The sequence below is a fragment of the Oncorhynchus gorbuscha genome, linkage group LG01 (assembly GCF_021184085.1).
Source record: "Oncorhynchus gorbuscha isolate QuinsamMale2020 ecotype Even-year linkage group LG01, OgorEven_v1.0, whole genome shotgun sequence".
Taxonomy (NCBI): domain Eukaryota; kingdom Metazoa; phylum Chordata; class Actinopteri; order Salmoniformes; family Salmonidae; genus Oncorhynchus; species Oncorhynchus gorbuscha.
This window is the reverse complement of record NC_060173.1, coordinates 42,494,868-42,513,810: the sequence shown is the minus strand read 5'-3', so window position 1 is coordinate 42,513,810 and position 18,943 is coordinate 42,494,868. Positions and strand designations below refer to the sequence as shown.

Here is an 18,943-nt window from a genome sequence, read left to right as displayed (position 1 = left end):
TTGTGATAAGTCTCTGAATGTCCTTGAGTGGCCCAACCAGAGCCCGGTCTTGAACCCGATCTAACATCTCTGAAGAGACCTGGAAATAGCTGTGCAGAGACGCTCCCGAACCAACCTGACAGAGCTTGAGAGGATCTGCAGAGAAGATGCCAAGCTTGTTGCGTCATACCTAAGAAGACTCGAGGCTGTAATCGTTGCCAAAGGCGCTTCACAAAGTACTGAGTAAAGGTTCTAAATACTTATGTAAATGGACACGTTCTCAAAGCATGCACTGACTAGCAGGCAAGTGTCCTCACATTTTCAATCTCCTTGTCCCAGTCTGTAATCCCAACATGTTTCAAGATGACAACCGTTGTCCCTATTACCAACAGCTTCAAGGTAACCTGCCTAAATGACTATCACCCTGTAGTGCTCACATCTGTAATTATGAAGTGCTTTGGCTGTGCTTATTACCCTCCTCTACTCCTTGTTCACCCACGACTCCAACGCCATCATCAAATCTTGCTGACGACATGACAGTGGTAGGCCTAATCTTCGACGACGATGAGTCAGCCTACAAGATGGAGGTCAAAGACCAAGCAGTGTGGTACCAGGACAACAACCTCTCCATCAGCAGGGAAGAGTTTCTGGAAGAGTCTTTCGTTCAAGTAATGGTACAGGAAGAAGTCATCAGCATTCAAGAAGGCCATGATCTTTATGCAGGACAATGCTCCATCACATGCATCCAAGCACTCCCCTGCTTGGCTAGCAAGCAAAGGCCTGAAAGATGCCCGAATAATGACTTGGCCCCCTTCCTCACCTGACTTAAATCCTATTGAGAACTTGTGGGCCCTTCTCAAAGGTGAGATTTGCAGTGAGGGAATACAATACACCGCTTTGAACAGCATTTGGGAGGCTGTTCAAAGCGAAAGTTGATTGTGAACAGATCAACAAACTGACAGTCTCTCTCCATGGATGGAAGGTTTCATGGTAGTTATGGCAAGAAAGGTGGCTACATTGGTCACTGAATATTTTTGAAAGGTCAAAACTGTTAGTCATTTTGTGTTACTTATTTGTTACACTTACGCTAAACATTGAGAATAAACAAATGGGTTGGGAGAAATTATTTAGTTGCCTAATTATTTCTGGACACTAATAGTCGCATAATAATTGTGCACATATATATTCCTCTGTGAAAGACAAAACTCACTTTTCCTTTGTTAAACATTCAGGTTTGAGGTTCAATAACATTTTGGCTTGACTGACATTGTGTTTATTCAACAATAAGATGAATCCTGAGGAATACAATATGCCTAATAATTGTGCACATCGTGTATAGCTCCATTCTTGTGTATTTTATTGTATTCCTCTTTTGTTACTATTTTACAGTAATGTCTACACCAGTTGTATTTGGTGCATGTGACATATATTTTGATTTTTTTCATGGAATAAACTACACATATAGCATACATTGCAAAAAAAAAACTTTTAAAAACAGTTGTACATTGTGCTCTGCAATCATTTGTAAACCAGATGAGTTCTCAAATAGCAGCTGCCCAATACTATGGTGGGCATGCATAATGTTCATGTTTTTTTATTGAGTACAGAGACAAATAGCAAAAAGGTGTCTCAGGTAGTATTTCATAATATTAATAAATTACACTTTTATAGTGTTTTTCCTTACAGACAAAATCTCTAAGTGCTTGTTTCGCTAAATAAACAGCAAGTCATTTTAAAATAATTATAGGCTACAATAGTAGCTAGATCATCTCAATAAACTCTGCTTCTTGAAACCTCCAGCAGATGGGCAGCCATGGTCATGAGTGTCACAGGTTCCGTTTATTTGATTGTTGTTCCCTTGGGTTACTGCTGGAGGGCACCCTTGCCTTGTGTTCTAGTTTACATGTTACCCTAATTATTACTTATTGGTTTCACCTGGTTTTGATTACCTTCTGTTCACCTGGTTGCCTTGCTATTTAGGTTCCTCTGTTGCTTGTATCTGTGCTTAGGTCTTGTGTTTTGTTTTGTGCTGTTGCCTTGTTTTTGTCAAGATTTTAAGTAAAGAGCTGAATTTACTGTTACCTCTGCTTACGGTGTTTCTCTGCGACTAAGTTTGAGTTCATACCAGCATCACTGTAACAGTAGACCTACAATGGACCCAGCAGCCAACAATGGACCCAGCAGAGGAGGAACATGCTGAACTCTTACGGTCGGCTCTCATCCACCAATGAACTGTGATTGGCCACCATGAGGTGCGGCTGCAGGCATTATCGGATGATTTAATAACTTATGTTCGCTCTGCAGACAGGACAGATGGGAGCAAAGGCTGCTGCACCTGTGGCTGTTCCTAATCCTCCATCCTCGAGCTCAATTTCTTCCTCTTCGGGAGGCTCATCTCCCAGCACCGGAGCGCTATGAGGGGCATCCTGGGAGGTGAGGAAGCTCATAGATGGTCAGCATATCCAAGGATAGGCAGGCAGCTCAATGTCACCAGGCCGTCTCCACCATCCCTTCTCTATATCTATATTGAAGTTTGAGATCCCCACAGAGTACACCCCACTCCTTACAGAAGTATCCTGCTGAACAATGAAAGAGCTGTCCTGCTGCCAACTCCGCATAGCAGATATTTGAAGTATCTAAATAGTGCAACCTACCAATGTGTTGAGGCATCAGGTATCCTAGCGGTTAAGAGTGTTGGGCCAGTAACTGCAGGTCACTGGTTCAAATCCCAAACCAATTAGTCAGTTAAGAACAAAATCTTATTTTCAATGACTGCCTAGGAACAGTGGGTTAACTGCCTGTTCAGGGGCAGAATGACAGATTTGTACCTTGTCAGCTCGGGGGTTTGAACTTGCAACCTTCCGGTCACTAGTACAACACTAGTAACCACTTGGCTACCCTGCCGCCCCCAAATTGAACATGTTTCATTATTTATTTGAGGCTAAATTTATTTTATTGATGTATTATAATAAGTTAAAATAAGTGTTCATTCAGTATTGTTGTAATTGTCATTGATTTTTATAAAATAAATAAAATCGTCCGATTAATCGGTATCGGCTTTTTGGGGGATGGTCCTCCAATAATCGGTATCGGTGTTGAAAAATCCATGGTCTGATAAGGGGATCACTCTTCTGGAACATTGTTATGAGGAGGGAGTTCTTATGATCTTTTGATCAGCTGAAGCAGAAATACCACTTGCCTAACAGGGACTTCTTTAGCTACCTACAGCTATGAAACTTTATTAGGGTGACTCAAGGGACAATGGAACCTACCTAAGATGTCACCTATTGAACAACTCTGCCACGCAGACCAACCACTTGTCAAGACCATTTCCCATGTTTACGATGCTCTAACTTCAGGACTAACACTGCCTGAGCTAGAGAAACCCCGACTTAGATGGGCAAAAGATTTGGGTATTGATCTTGATGAGGGTCTATGAAGTGGCCTATGCAGGGATGGTGTTACATCCACATTGAACTCCAGATACAGACTGATCCAGTTTAATTTCCTCCATCAGCTCTATATCACCCCATCTAGACTGAACAAGTCCAACACTGATATCTCCTCCCTATGTTTTAGATGTGGCACAGATGAAGGAACATTCCTCCATTCCACTTGGCAGTGTTTAAAACTACACGGTTTCTGGCAGGGGGTCTGCGATACCATATCCTCAATTCACGGGGTTGCATTCCCTTTAGACCCGGAGGTCTGTCTACTGGGTAACTTTACTAACACCAATCTTAGGCAAAGCCATACTATAAAGCTAACAGAAATATTGCTAGCGATTGCCAAGAAATGTATTGCCTTGAAATGGAAATCGGATTCCTCCCTGCAAGTTGCAATGTGGCTATCGGAAGTTAATAGTTGTATCTCACTGGAGAAAATCACTTACTGCTTGAGGAATAAGTTAGACATTTTACAGAACTTGGCAACCTTTTATTGACTATATGGAGAATCTCCCCCCACATCACATTGATTTTATCCTTATATAATATTTCACACCTAATGTATAATATGCAGCTTACAGCAGGTGACCATATGATCCAATGTCTCATTATTATTTTACTCTTTATTATGACGTATTTATTGCATGTTTGTATATATAAATAATTAAATTTTTACGCTCGTCTGTTACATTGTTCTATTGTTGTCTAATATTTTGTTCACTTTTGTTTTGAATGTTCTTAATTGGAAAATGTTCCAAGATGATTGACGAGAAAAGTATGGTCCAACCCATCAGGTATCTCACTGCACCCTCTTATGTCATGTCTTGAAACATGCAGACAGACTGATTCAAAATGCATTTACATTGTAATAATTCTGACAGAAAACTTTCTAACGTCGCACATAACACTTTTGGACTTCATAACATTCCCAGAAGGCAAGGCTTGAGTCATTGTTAGTTTTACACTTAAGACATGACTCTGCCATTGTGCTGTAGAATTAGTGAATTGTGTCTCTTTCTATACATTGGTTTATACTGCATTAAGCGGATATTTTCGTTGACTGTCATTTCATTAGTTATGTTCCAACATTCCCTCCATCTTGTGCCATCAGTTCTTTTTGAGTCTTGGTTCCAATAGCTTATATTTTTTTCCTAAGAGATTGTCAGTTGGATAGGCTCCGCAAGGTTTTGTATAGCTTACTGATCATTTGAATATCCTTTTCTAAATCAAATAAGATTGCTCTGAGGATCAAAATATTTTAAAATCAACATTTTGTGATATAAAACTTCTAAGTTGCATGTATAAATATCTACATTGGTTTGTTATTGTTTCCAAATAATCTGCAGGACAAAAAAATAAAGTAAAAAATAAAAAGTAATCCCAATGCTGTGTGTCTGACTACTGTGAGATTCCTGTGGGAATAGAGTCCTCTACTCTGTCGGACAGTAGGACCCAGAGCTGCAGACAGACCGAGGCAGAGCTGGGAGGTGCCAGTCAGGGAGCTCCACACCCTGAAGGGAGGTAGAAGTTTCACTGCATTCCTGTCCTGCAACTCCGACTCACCCATCTGCAAGGACATATCCGTAGTGTGTGTGTGTTTGTGGCTCTGTTCAGGACCCCTGAACAGGCCCCCACCTTGATTTCAGGACCACATTGTGTGTATATTAGTTTGTGTTGAAACATCACATCGGAGGGGGTGTGGGCCAGACATCCGCATACGCCTATTGACCTAAACCTCAGCACATTGTCAGGTACTGTACAGCCCCTCATTCACTCGTTCTTTCCTTACCCACTCCCTTCTCATTCATTTTTCTTGGCCTTGATGTTACATGTTGTATCTCTGTATACAGAGGCAGAGCTAAGAGGAAGTTGCTGGTCTGTTCAAATACTGCTAGTCTGATTAATCAGGCTGTCATACAAGATGTGGTATATTCAGCCTGAAACTAATGCCTGAAAAATTGTGTGAATGTTTCTTACAAGCCAGAATGTTGAAAAAATGTTTACATTTAAACTTACTCTACCGGTTGTCTGTGCAACTTGTCCTTCAGCTGCTTGAAACTTGAGACATAATATCCACAAGAAAATATTGTTTACCCAACTTTTTAAAGCAGGTAGGCACTGAGGTAAAGTTGGTTTTACATTGTACACTGAGGATACAAAACATCTAGAACCTGCTCTTTCCATGACAGCTTTCACCTGGATTCACCTGGTCAGTCTATGATCCCTTATTGATATCACTTGTTAAATCCACTTCAAATCAGTGTAGATGAAGGGGAGGAGACAGGTTAAAGAAGGATTTTTTAAGCCTTCAGATAATTGAGACATGGATTGTGCATGTTCACAATGGAGTATGTGTGCCATTCAGAGGGTTAATGGGAAAGACAAAAGATTGAAGTGCCTTTGACCGGTGTATGGTAGTAGGTGCCAGGTGCACCGGTTTGTGTCAAGACTTGCAACCCCGCTGGGTTTTTCACACTCAACAGTCTCCTGTGTGTATCAAGAAGGATCCACCACCCAAAGGACATCCAGCCAACTTGACACAACTGTGGGAAGCATTGGAGTCAACACAGGAGTCCATGTCTTGTACAGATTGAGGCTGTTCTGAAGGCAAAAGTAGGGGTGGGGGGGTGCAATGCAATATTAGGAAAGTGTTCCTGATGTTTGGTTTACTCACTACGTTAAAAAAAACACACCACAATTCAAGTGTTATACACCTTCACAAGAAAGTCAACATTATTTTGATAAGAAAGGTCTTTATAAACGTTTCAAAAATATGTACATTTTATTTCAAAAGACCAGAATATCATACTTTAAATTGTATTATGTTAGTAGTCTGTGCTTCGTGGTATCCAATTGTTAGTAATTACTATTGACAATCTCATCGCTACAACTCCCATACGAGCTCGGGAGAGACGAAGGTCGAGGGCCATGCGTCCTCCGAAACACAACCCAACCAAGCCGCACAGCTTCTTAACACAGCGCGCATTCAACCCAGAAGCCAGCCGCACCAATGTGTCGAAGGAAACACTGTGCACCTGGCGACCTGGTCAGCATGCACTGCGCCCCGGCCCGCCACAGGAGTCGCTTGAGATGAGACAAGGACATCCCTACCTGCCAAGCGAGGGCTTGGACGACCCTATGCCAATTGTGTGTCGCCCCATGGACCTCCCGGTCACAGCCGGCTGTGACAGAGCCTGGGCTCGAAACCAGAGTCTCTGGTGGCACAGCAGAGCCCTAGACACTGCGCCACCCGGGAGGCCCCATGCCTTCATTTTAAGTTGTTTGGCAAATGTACTCGGCAGAGGCTACAAGGCAATTGATAATATTGTCACCCATCAGACTACTGTCAATGTAATCTTGTCTTTAGGCTACATCTGTTATTATATGCCTTTGTAGGAAATTAGTTGATATAGTTTTGATGTTGTTTCTATGGGCCATTGTCAGATGGCAGCCAACTGGTGAAGGAAAGGCAGGCAGAAAAAAATAACCTCCTCATAAAACCAGTGGCTGCAGCTGCTGATTACCCAGGCAGTGAGGGGGAGGGTCATGGTGGTGGTTGGAGTTGTCAACAAAGCAGCATGACAGAAATATGATGCCAAGTTTTCGAACTACCAGTAGTTTCTCGGAGAGGAGATATATAAAGCGATCTGTGCATTTCAACAAGAGCATAAATACACCTATTTCACTAACATGTAAAAAAAAACATGACCACTCCTGCACATGCTGCCACTGTTTTGAACAGATTCGATTATACCGTTCACAACAAGCAGGCAGCTCAAATCAAATCAAATTGTATTTGTCACATACACATGGTTAGCAGATGTTAGTGCGAGTGTAGCGAAATGCTTGTGCTTCTAGTTCCGACAATGCAGTAATAACCAACAAGTAATCTAACTAACAGATCCTAAACTACTGTCTTATAGACACAAGTGTAAGGGGATAAAGAATATGTACATAAAGATATATGATTGAGTGATGGTACAGAGCGGCATAGGCAAGATACAGTAGATGGTATTGAGTGCAGTATATAGATATGAGATGAGTATGTAAACAAAGTGGCATAGTTAAAGTGGCTAGTGATACATGTATTACATAAGGATGCAGTAGATGATAGAGTACAGTATATACGTATACATATGAGATGAATAAAGTAGTGTATGTAAACATTATATTAGGTAGCATTGTTTAAAGTGGCTAGTGATATATTTTATATTTTCCCATCAATTCCCATTATTAAAGTGGCTGGAGTTGAGTCAGTGTGTTGGCAGCAGCCACTCAATGTTAGTGGTGGCTGTTTAACAGTCTGATGGCCTTGAGATAGAAGCTGTTTTTCAGTCTCTCGGTCCCAGCTTTGATGCACCTGTACTGACCTCGCCTCCTGGATGATAGCGGGGTGAACAGGCAGTGGCTTGGGTGGTTGTTGTCCTTGATGATCTTTATGGCCTTCCTGTGACATCGGGTGGTGTAGGTGTCCTGGAGGGCAGGTAGTTTGCCCCCGGTTATGCGTTGTGCAGACCTCACTACCCTCTGGAGAGCCTTACGGTTGTGGGCGGAGCAGTTGCCGTACCAGGCGGTGATACAGCCCGACAGGATGCTCTCGATTGTGCATCTGTAGAAGTTTGTGAGTGCTTTTGGTGACAAGCCAAATTTCTTCAGCCTCCTGAGGTTGAAGAGGCGCTGCTGCGCCTTCTTCACGATGCTGTCTGTGTGGTGGGGGGTGCAATGCATAAATGAATAAGTGCACTAGGGAGAACGCAACAAGCATGCCTATGCAATAACTGAAAATACATGATCAAACAATGTCACAAAGCATGATGCCCGAGCCAGTTAACTTTCATTCTGAAATAACTTCATAAACTCAGCAAAAAAAAAAAAGTCCTCTCACTGACAATTGTGTTTTTCAGCAAATTTAACATGTAAATATTTGAATGAAGATAAGATTCAAAAACTGAGACATAAACTGAACAAGTTCCACAGACATGTGACTAACAAAAATGGAAAAATGTGTCCCTGAACAAAGGGGGGGTGGCATTGTCATGCTGCGGGGTCATGTCAGGATGAACCTGCAGGAAGGGTACCACATGTGGGAGGAGGATGTCTTCCCTGTAAACCACAGCGTTGAAATTGCCTGCAATGACAACAAGCTCAGTCCAATGATGCTGTGACACACCGCCCCAGACCATGACGGACCCTCCACCTCCAAATCGATCCCGCTCCAGAGTACAGGCCTCAGTGTAACGTTCATTCCTTTGACAATAAATGCGAATCTGACCATCACCTCTGGTGAGACAAAACGTCAGTGAAGAGCACTTTTTGCAAGTCCTGTCTGGTCCAGCAACGGTGGGTTTGTGCCCAAAGTTGTTGTTGCCATTGATGTCTAGTGATGACCTGCCTTACAACAGGCATACAAGCCCTCAGTCCAGCCTCTCTCAGCCTATTGTGGACAGTCTGAGCACTGATGGAGGGATTGTGCGTTCCTGGTGTAACTCGGGCAGTTGTTGTTGCCATCCTGTACCTGTCCCACAGGTGTGATGTTCGGATGTATCGATCCTGTGCAGGTGTTGTTACACGTGGTCTGCCACTGCGAGGACGATCAGCTGTCCGTCCTGTCTCCCTGTAGTGCTGTCTTAGGCGTCTCGATGTACGGACATAGCAATTTATTGACCTGGCCACATTGCGGTCCTCATGCCTCCTTGCAGCATGCCTAAGGCACATTCACGCAGATGAGCAGGGACCCTGGGCATCTTTCTTTTGGTGCTTTTCCAGAGTCAGTAGAAAGGCCTTTTTTAGTGTCCTACGTTTTCATAACTGTGACCTTAATTGCCTACCGTCTAAACTGTTAGTTTCTTAGGTGCATGTTCATTAATTGTTTATGGATCATTGAACATGCATGGGAAACAGTGTTGAAACCCTTCACAAAAATAACAACACCAGTGGGGCAACTAATGGGCGGGCCACCACTGCCTAAAACAACTTAAAACAAACTGTTTGTGATATCAAAATTCAAACAATGACTGTGTGAATAGACTTACAGTGCCATAGAAAGTCTGTACTTTGCATAAGTATTCACCTCCTTTGTTTAGGTAAACCTAAATTATTTCAGAAGTAAAATGTGGCTTAACAAATCACATAATTCGTTATTTGGACTCTGAAATAGAGGTTGACATGTCTTTTGAAGGACTACCCCTTCCTCTGTCCCCCATGCATAGAACATCTTTAAAGTCCCTCAGTCGAGTGTTGAATTTCAAGCACAGATTCAAATAAAGACCCGGGAAATTTTTGAAAGCCTGAGCAGTGATTGGTATATAGGTAAAAATAATAAATCATACATTGAATGCATCTTCAAGCATGGTCAAGTTAAAAAATTATACTGTGGCTGATGTATTAGAGCACTCACACATATCAAAGGTGCAGTCATCCTTCTGAACTGACCTGCAGGACAGGAAGGAAACTGCTGAGCGATGTCACCAAGCCATTGGTGATTTAAAACAGCTACAGAGTTCAATGGCTGTGATGGGAGAAAACCGAGGATGGCCAAAACAACATTATAGTTACTCCACAATAATGAACTAAATGACAGAGAGAAAATAACAAAAATATACAATAAAAATATTCCAAAACATGCATGTGTACCAACACTGACAGTATTTTGTATAAATCATTGACAGAAAAAGACAATTAAATCCATTTGAATCCCACTTTGTAACACAATAAAATGTGATGAATTCCAAGGGGGGTGTAGACATTCTTGTAACGGTTTTCTAGGTGTGAAGGAGAGTCGGACCAAACCTCAGCGTGTAGATTGCGATCCATGTTTAATAAACAACGTAAACACGAATAAACACAAACACTACAAAACAATAAACGTAACGAAAACCGAAACAGCCTATACTTGTCAACTAACACAGCGACAGGAACAAAGACACTAAGGACAATCACCCACAAAACCCAACACAAAACGGGCTACCTAAATATGGTTCCCAATCAGAGACAATGACTAACACCTGCCTCTGATTGAGAACCATATCAGGCCAAACATGGAAATAGACAAACGAGACACACAACATAGAATGCCCACCCAGCTCACGTCCTGACCAACACTAAAACAAGGAAAACACATACGAACGATGGTCAGACTGTGACAGAACCCCCAAGGTGCGGACTCCGAACGCACAACCTAAACCTATAGGGGAGGGTCTGGGTGGGCATCTGTCCGCGGTGGCGGCTCTGGCGCTGGATGTGGACCCCACTCCATAGTTGTCTTAGTCCACCTCCTTAGCGTCCCTTGAGTGGCGACCCTCGCCGCTAACCTTGGCCTAGGAAACCTAACGACGGGCCCCACTGGACTGAGGGGCAGCTCCGGACTGAGGTAGCTCAGGACTGAGGGGTAGCTCGGGACTGAGGGGTAGCTCGGGACTGAGGGGAAGCTCAGGAGTGAGAGGAAGCTCAGGAGTGAGAGGAAGCTCAGGAGTGAGAGGAAGCTCAGGAGTGAAAGGAAGCTCAGGAGTGAGAGGAAGCTCAGACAGGTTGATGGATCTACCAGATCCTGGCTGGCTGGTGGTTTCGGCAGATCCTGGCTGACTGGCAGATCCTGGCTGACTGGCGGATCCTGGCTGACTGGCGGATCCTGGCTGATCCTGGCCGACTGGCGGATCCTGGCTGACTGACGGATCCGGCAGCTCCTTGCAGACTGGCAGCTCCTTGCAGACTGACAGCTCTGGCTGCTCCATGCAGACTGGCAGCTCTGGCTGCTTCATGCATACTGACAGCTCTGGCTGCTCCATGCAGACTGACAGCTCCTTGCACACTGACAGCTCCGTGCAAACTGGCAGCTCCGTGCAGACTGGCAGCTCCGTGCAGACTGACAGCTCCGTGCAGACTGGCAGCTCCTTGCAGACTGGCAGCTCCTTGTAGACTGACAGCTCTGGCTGCTCCATGCAGACTGACATCTCTGGCTGCTTCATGCAGACTTACAGCTCTGGCTGCTCCATGCAGACTGGCATCTCTGGCTGCTTAATGCAGACTGACAGCTCTGGCTGCTCCATGCAGACGGACAGCTCCTTGCAGACTGGCAGCTCCTTGCAGACTGACAGCTCCATGCAGACTGGCAGCTCCTTGCAGACTGGCAGCTCCTTGCAGACTGACAGCTCTGGCTGCTCTATGTAGACTGACAGCTCCTTGCAGACTGACAGCTCCTTGCAGACTGACAGCTCTGGCTGCTCCATGCAGACTGACAGCTCCTTGTAGACTGACAGCTCTGGCTGCTTCATGCAGACTGACAGCTCTGGCTGCTCCATGCAGACTGACAGCTCTGGCTGCTTCATGCAGACTGACAGCTCTGGCTGCTTCATGCAGACTGACAACTCTGGCTGTTTCATGCAGACTGGCAGCTTCATGCAGACTGACAGCTCCTTGCAGACTGACAGCTCCTTGCAGACTGGCAGCTCCGTGCAGACTGACAGCTCTGGCTGCTCCATGCAGACTGACAGCTCTGGCTGCTCCATGCAGGCTGGCATCTCTGGCTGCGCTGAACAGGCAGGAGACTCCAGCAGCGCTGTAGAGGAAGAAGGCTCTAGCTGCGCTGAACAGGCGGGAGACTCCGGCAGCGCAGGAGAGGAGGAAGGCTCTGGCTGCGCTGAACAGGCGGGAGACTCCGGCAGCGTTGTAGAGGAGGAAGGCTCTGGCTGCGCTGAACAGGCGGGAGACTCCGGCAGCTCAGGAGAGGAGAAAGGCTCCGACAGCGCTGGAGAGGTGAGGCGCACTGTAGGCCTGATGAGTGGTGCTGGTACTGGTGGTACTGGACCGAGGACACGCACAGGAAGCCTGGTGCGGGGAGCTGCCACCGGAGGGCTGGGGTGTGGAGGTGGTACTGAATAGACCGGACCGTGCAGGCGCACTGGAGCTCTTGAGCACTGAGCCGATAGGAGGAGCTGGAATATACCGCACCGGGCTATGCACCCGCACTGGGGACACTGTGCGCACCACTGCATAACACGGTGCCTGCCCGGTCTCTCTAGCCCCCCGGTAAGCACAGGGAGTTTGCGGAGGTCTCCTACCTGGCGTAGCCATACTCCCTGTGAGCCTCCGCCCCCCCCAATAAATTTTTGGGGCTGACTCCCGGGCTTCCTTGCCAAACATGTTCCCTCGTATCCCTCGTTCCCTCGGCTGCCTCTGCTCTCCTAAGTGCCTCCACCTGTTCCCTTGGAAAGCGATCCCTTCCCGCCAGGATCTCCTACCATGTGTAGCAACCCTTGCCATCCAATATATCGTCCCATATCCAATCCTCATTGCGCCGCTGTTGCTGCCTTTGTTGCTTCTTCTGTGGCTCCTGCCTGTTGACACGCTGCTTGGTCCGTTTGTGGTGGGTGATTCTGTAACGGTTTTCTAGGTGTGAAGGAGAGTCGGACCAAACCGCAGCGTGTAGATTGCGATCCATGTTTAATAAACAACGTAAACACGAATAAACACAAACACTACAAAACAATAAACGTAACGAAAACCGAAACAGCCTATACTTGTCAACTAACACAGCAATTTTAAATGTCTATGCTACAGAAGAATTTTAGGGCCAAGCAATAGGTGGTGATACCTGGATTATTATTTTTTGCATAATAGTACTTCAAAAAGTGGCAATATTTCGAGGATAAAGTACAAATTAAATTGTGAATAAAGCAACGACATTTCGAGAATAAAGTGACAATACTTCAAGAATAAATTCGACATTATGAGAAAAAAGTCTCAGTTATGTTGCAAGATTAATGTAGAGATTTGGATAAGTGCCTCCCTGAAACTACTGTATACTTTAGAATTAGCTTTAGTAAGAAGGAAATCCTAGCTATTTTAGCATATAATAACCATATTATTATAAGTATTAGGACCTGGAAAAGGTTGTGCCACAAATTATTTTCAGAATGAGGAACCGTGGTTACATACATAGGTAGAGACGCCAGGTTGTGTGTGTATGCAAAACAAACGGCTATCAATCAAGTGAACTAATACACTCGTTCAAACATGTGTCACTGCGCATTCACGCGCATAATTATATATATAGTTTTAATGCGCATCAATAACTGTCCATTTCAGATTAGAGGAATACACTCTAAATGCCATGGTGCGTTGTGAGCACAAAAAAAAACTTTAACTGAATTTGGGGAGTCCCTGTCAGTCTGCCCTCCGAATTCTCTATAAAGTTTTGCTATAGTGGCATGGAAAACGTGTTGACATTGCCAAAGCAAGTGAAGTAGATAATATACAAAAGTGAAATAAACTATCCATCTATCAGTCTTCAAGGATGGGAGGAATGAAGGATGTATAGGTTATCCCAAAACAGGGGCATCATCTCCGTTATAGGCTATTTGTTATTAAGTTATTAAGCTAACTTAGGCTACCACTAGTTCACCTTAGCCAGAGGCTAGTGGCTAGACCTGTTATATAATTTTACGTTACATTATTATAACCTGTCTCAGACGGGGCTTTGCCCCTCTGGCAAGGTCCATGACACGGTTTTGGGGGCAGCCCTTGATCCCGAAAGGACTCGCAATCCTTCTCCACACAATCCGTGACCTACATTGACAAGATAATAAGCATAGGCCTATGAGGCTACACCATTGGAAGTGTAGCCTACATAAAACACCATGTTATGCACATATTTGTAAGTTTACCAAAAGTATGTCGAAATGAAAGGTTATGTAGTGTATGTGGAGACTTACTAATCAAACATCTCATTCCAAAATCATGGGCATTAATTTGGAGTTAGTTCCCCCTTTGTTGCTATAACAGACTCCACTCTTCTGGGAAGGCTTTCCACTAGATGTTGGAACATTGCTGCAGGACTTGCTTCCATTCAGCCACAGAGCATTATTGGAAGTCGGGCACTGATGTTGGGCAATTAAACCTGGTTCACAGTGGGCGTTCCAATTCATCCCAAAGGTGTTCGATGGGGTTGAGGTCATGTCTCTGTGCAGGCCTGTCAAGTTCTTGCACACCAATCTCGGCAAACCATTTCTGTATGAACCTCAGTTTGTGCATGGGGGCATTGTCATGCTGAAACAGCAAAGGGCCTTCCCCAAACTGTTGTCACAAAGTTGGGAACACAGAATCGTCTAGAATGTCATTGTATACTCTAGTGTTAATATTTCCCTTCACTGGAACTAATGGGCCTAGCCCAAACCATGAAAAAAAGTATTTTTGTCTATGGAGATTGCATGGCTTGGTGATCAATTTTATTTACATGTCAGCAACGGATGTGGCAGAAATAACCTAATCCAATATTTTGAAGGGGTGTCTACATACTTTTGTATGTGTATATAGTGTATCTCACCCGGAGAAAGCATCAGCACGAGCGAAACGACATCCATCCTGTCTCTGTAGCCCATCTTTTTGATACTGTCTGGTTTCAACCTAGCTAGCTAGCTCATCCAACAGGCTTAGTTAAGATGCAGTGAAACAGAGACCAGACATCCTGATCATAATCCTATTGTGTTTAAGATGGCTCGCTACCGAATGGCCTTTTTATAATCTTTATAGATAATATGAATATTTTTGTTTCCCCTTCACATCTACAACTGCCTAATTTAGCATGCCAGTTGATAGTAGAGCACCTAGGATGAATGTAATGTGTGACATTAGTAGCGATATCAAATATTTTTTGCTAATTGTTCTGTGGCCAGGAGACAATGGATAATTAAGTATGATTAAATCTGTAGGAATAACAATAGACTAAAAAAAAAAAAAAACAATAGACTAAACTGGAATTACTGAGTCTACCATTACAGATATACACTGGCAAACCTATCTAAATACTCATTGGTAGGAAGAAGTTTTGTCCAATTTGGATGTTGGGTACTATATTTATTGAATATTATATAAATACTATAAATTAAAATGGCCAATTTAGGTGCAATCTATTAGTTTAATTTCTCAGATTAAATTATGTTTCATCCAAATAATGTTGCAGGAATGCTTATCTTATCTGTTTCTAAACTACAGAAACCATTTCAGAACAATCTGAGATGGTGGGTGTCAAAATCCTCTTTCTTGTGCCTTTTTGGGGTGGAACGACCCTTGTAAATGTGTGGATTACAGAGTGTATAACAGATACAGTAAAACTCCTTGTCCTCCTCACACTGCCTCTCCACAGGGACGTGATGACGTCTATGGGTGATAAAGGCTCTGTCCAGACACAGACTAAGGTCCTGTCCCAGGACTCATGGACGCAGGTCAGCTGTCCCTGCTGTGTGTCTAAGCAGGTGGAGCCCCTGGTCCTCATCCAGCTGTCAGACAACGTCCAGCCTGTCACTAAGAGGTGGCTCATCTCCCTGATTGAAACTTCAAAGAGACACGGAGGTGAGAGGTCATGTTGGGTTATCAGCAGAGGTCTGACTGTTCTTCAGTCTGTGTCGCTTGTTTTGGTCCTGCTGAGTGCTATTAACACTTCTGATTCAATTGATTCCCCTGGGCTTGATGATTCTCTTATTGAATCAAGAGTTTAAAAGTAGTGTACCCTCATCCAGTGAATGCTTTATGCATGTGGGTTAAGCCTGACAAAGACTTTTGACTCAAAGTGTTGTACAATACAACTGCGGGGGAATATATCAGTGCACGGGTATCTTAGTTTATTAGCTGTGTCATTAAGTACTGGACTGAAACAAAAGCATATACACCCTCTAAGATCACTGCAGTAGAGGCAGAAGTATTGAAGTTGACCCTTTTCTCCTCACTGTACTAGGAGCAGCTTTGCTGGCCCACCCTGGAGAGGATGAGTGTGGGGATGTGGTCATGGTGTCTGCTCCTCGCTGCACATTCCTCAAAGCCACGGAGGACCTGGGTCTGTGTAAGAAATACCACAATGAAGACATGGTTGCTTTCTCCTACCACGACAGAGACAACTTCAGCAATGTTGGTAAGAATGTTGGTAATGGTGGGGGAAAAGTAGAGGGAGATTAACAGTATCAGCAGTTAATAAGTAATTGAACTTGTTGTGTAGATCTTCAGTACCCAATACACCTTCTGTAGGAATAGATACACACACACACACACACACACACACACACACACACACACACACACACACACACACACACACACACACACACACACACACACACACACACACACACACACACACACACACACACACACACACACACACACACTAGTGGGACTATATATATATAAGTACCAGTCAAAAGTTTGGACACACCTACTCATTCAAGGTTTTTCTTTATTTTGTACTATTTTCTCCATTGTATAATAATAGTGAAGACATCACAACTATGAAATAACACGTGTAGTAACCAAAAAAAGTGTTAAACAAATACTAATATATTTTATTTTTCACATTCTTCAAAGTAGCCACCCTTTGCCTTGGTGACAGCTTTGCACACTCTTGGCATGCTCTCAACCAGCTTCACCTGGAATGCTTTTCCAACAATCTTGAAGGAGTTCCCACATATGCTGAGCACTTGTGGCTGCTTTTCCTTCACTCTGCAGTCCAACTCATCCCAAACCATCTCAATTTGTTTGAGATCGGGTGATTGTGGAGACCAGGTCTTCTGATGCAGCACTCCATCACTCCCCTTCTTTGTGAAATAGCCTTTACACAGTCTGGAGGTGTGTTAGGACATTTTAACTTTAAAAAACAAATTATAGTCCCACTAAGCGCAGACCATATGGTGTATCACTGCATAATTCTGTGGTAGCCATGCTGGTTAAGTGTGCCTTGAATCCTAAATAAATCACAGACAGTGTCACCAGCAAAGCACCACCACACCATCACACCTCTTCCATACTTCATGATAGAAACCACACATGTAGAGATCATCCGTTCACTTACTCTGCGTCTCACAAAGACATGGCAGTTGGAACTAAAAATCTCAAATCTGGACTCATCAGAACAAAGGACAGATTTCCACCGGTCTAATGTCCATTGCTTGTGTTTCTTGGCCCAAGCAAGTCTCTTCTTCTTATTGGTAACCTTTAGTACATAGTGGTTTCTTTGCAGCAATTAGACCATGATGGCCTGATTCACACAGTCTCCTCTGAACTGTTGATGTTGAGACGTGTGTGTTACTTGAATTCTGTGAAGCATTTCTTTAGGCTGACATTTCTGAGGCTGGTAACTCTAATGTACAGCAGAGGTAACTCTGGGTCTTCCTTTCCTGTGGCGGTCCTCATGAGAGCCAGTTTCATCATAGCGCTTGATGGTTTTTCCGACTGCACTTGAAGAAACTTTCAAAGTTCTTAATTTTCCGTATTGACTGACCTTCATGTCTTAAAGTAATGGGCTGTCGTTTCTCTTTGCTTATTTGAGCTGTTCTTGCCATAATATGGACTTGGTCCTTTACCTTCTGTATACCACCCCTACCTTGTCACAACACAGCTGATTGGCTCAAACGCATTAAGGAGGAAAGAAATTCCACAAATGAACTTAACAAAGCACACCTGTTAATTGAATTGCATTCAAATCAAGGTTTGTCACGTGCGCAGAATACAACAGGTGTAGACCTTACAGTGAAATGCTTACTTACAGGCCCTAACCAACAGTGCAATTTAAGTAAAAAAATAGGTATTAGGTGAACAATAGATAAGTAGAAAAAAGGGGGGGCTTGCAAGCCGAAGGTCACCATCCCAGCCGTGAAGCACGGGGGTGGCAGCATCATGTTGTGGGGGTGCTTTGCTGCAGGAGGGGCTGGTGCACTTCACAGAATAGATGGCATCATGAGGCGGGAAATAATGTAGATATATTGAAGCATCATCTCAAGACATCAGGCAGGAAGTTAAATGGACAATGACCCCAAGCATACTTCCAAAGTTGTGGCAAAATGGCTTAAAGACTACAAAGTCAAGGTATTGGGGTGGCCATCACAAAGCCCTTTTCTCAATCCTATAGAAAATTTGTGGGCAGAACTGAAAAAGGTTGTGCGAGCAAGGAGGCCTACAAACCTGACTCAGTTACACCAGCTGTGTCAGGAGGAATGGGCCAAAATTCACCCAACTTATTGTGGGAAGCTTGTGGGAGGCTGCCTGAAACGTTTGACCCAAGTTAAACAATTTAAAGGCAATGCTACCAAATACTAACTGAGTGAATGTAAACTTCTGACCCACTGGGAATGTGATGAAAGAAATAAAAGCTGAAATAAATAACTAGTATTGTTCTGACATTTCACATTCTTAAAATAAGGTGGTGATCCTAACTGACCTAAGACAGGGAATTTTTACTAGGATTAAATGTCAGGAATTGTGAATCTTACTTCAAATGTATTTGGCTAAGGTGTATGTAAACATCCGACTTCAACTGTATATATATATATACACACACACCAGTTCAAAATTTTGGGGTCACTTAGAAATGCTCTTATTTATTGTCCATTAATATGACATCAAATTCATCAGAAATACAGTGTAGATATTGTTAATGTTGTAAATGACTATTGTAGCTGAGACAGCTGATTTTTGTACGCATATGTAGATATTCCATAAGAGGCCCATTATCAGCAACCATCACTCCTGTGTTCCAA

The 18,943-nt window shown here is 43.7% G+C and overlaps 1 protein-coding gene and 1 long non-coding RNA gene across 2 annotated transcripts in view; one reads left to right on the top strand and one right to left on the bottom strand.

Moving 5' to 3' along the window:
• Nucleotides 1-4,946: 4,946 nt before the first annotated feature.
• Nucleotides 4,947-18,943, top strand: part of LOC124037996 (anoctamin-10-like) — a 22,242-nt gene continuing 8,245 nt past the window's right edge. The window contains exons 1-3 of the mRNA XM_046353336.1: nt 4,947-5,176; nt 15,565-15,770; nt 16,153-16,326. Of these exons, the coding sequence (XP_046209292.1) occupies nt 15,572-15,770; nt 16,153-16,326 (373 nt within the window). The 5' untranslated portion in view covers nt 4,947-5,176; nt 15,565-15,571. The remainder of the gene's footprint in view (nt 5,177-15,564; nt 15,771-16,152; nt 16,327-18,943) is intronic.
• Nucleotides 16,073-18,943, bottom strand: part of LOC124038007 — a 17,437-nt gene continuing 14,566 nt past the window's right edge. The window contains exon 3 of the long non-coding RNA XR_006839286.1: nt 16,073-16,253. This is a non-coding gene — a long non-coding RNA (uncharacterized LOC124038007). The remainder of the gene's footprint in view (nt 16,254-18,943) is intronic.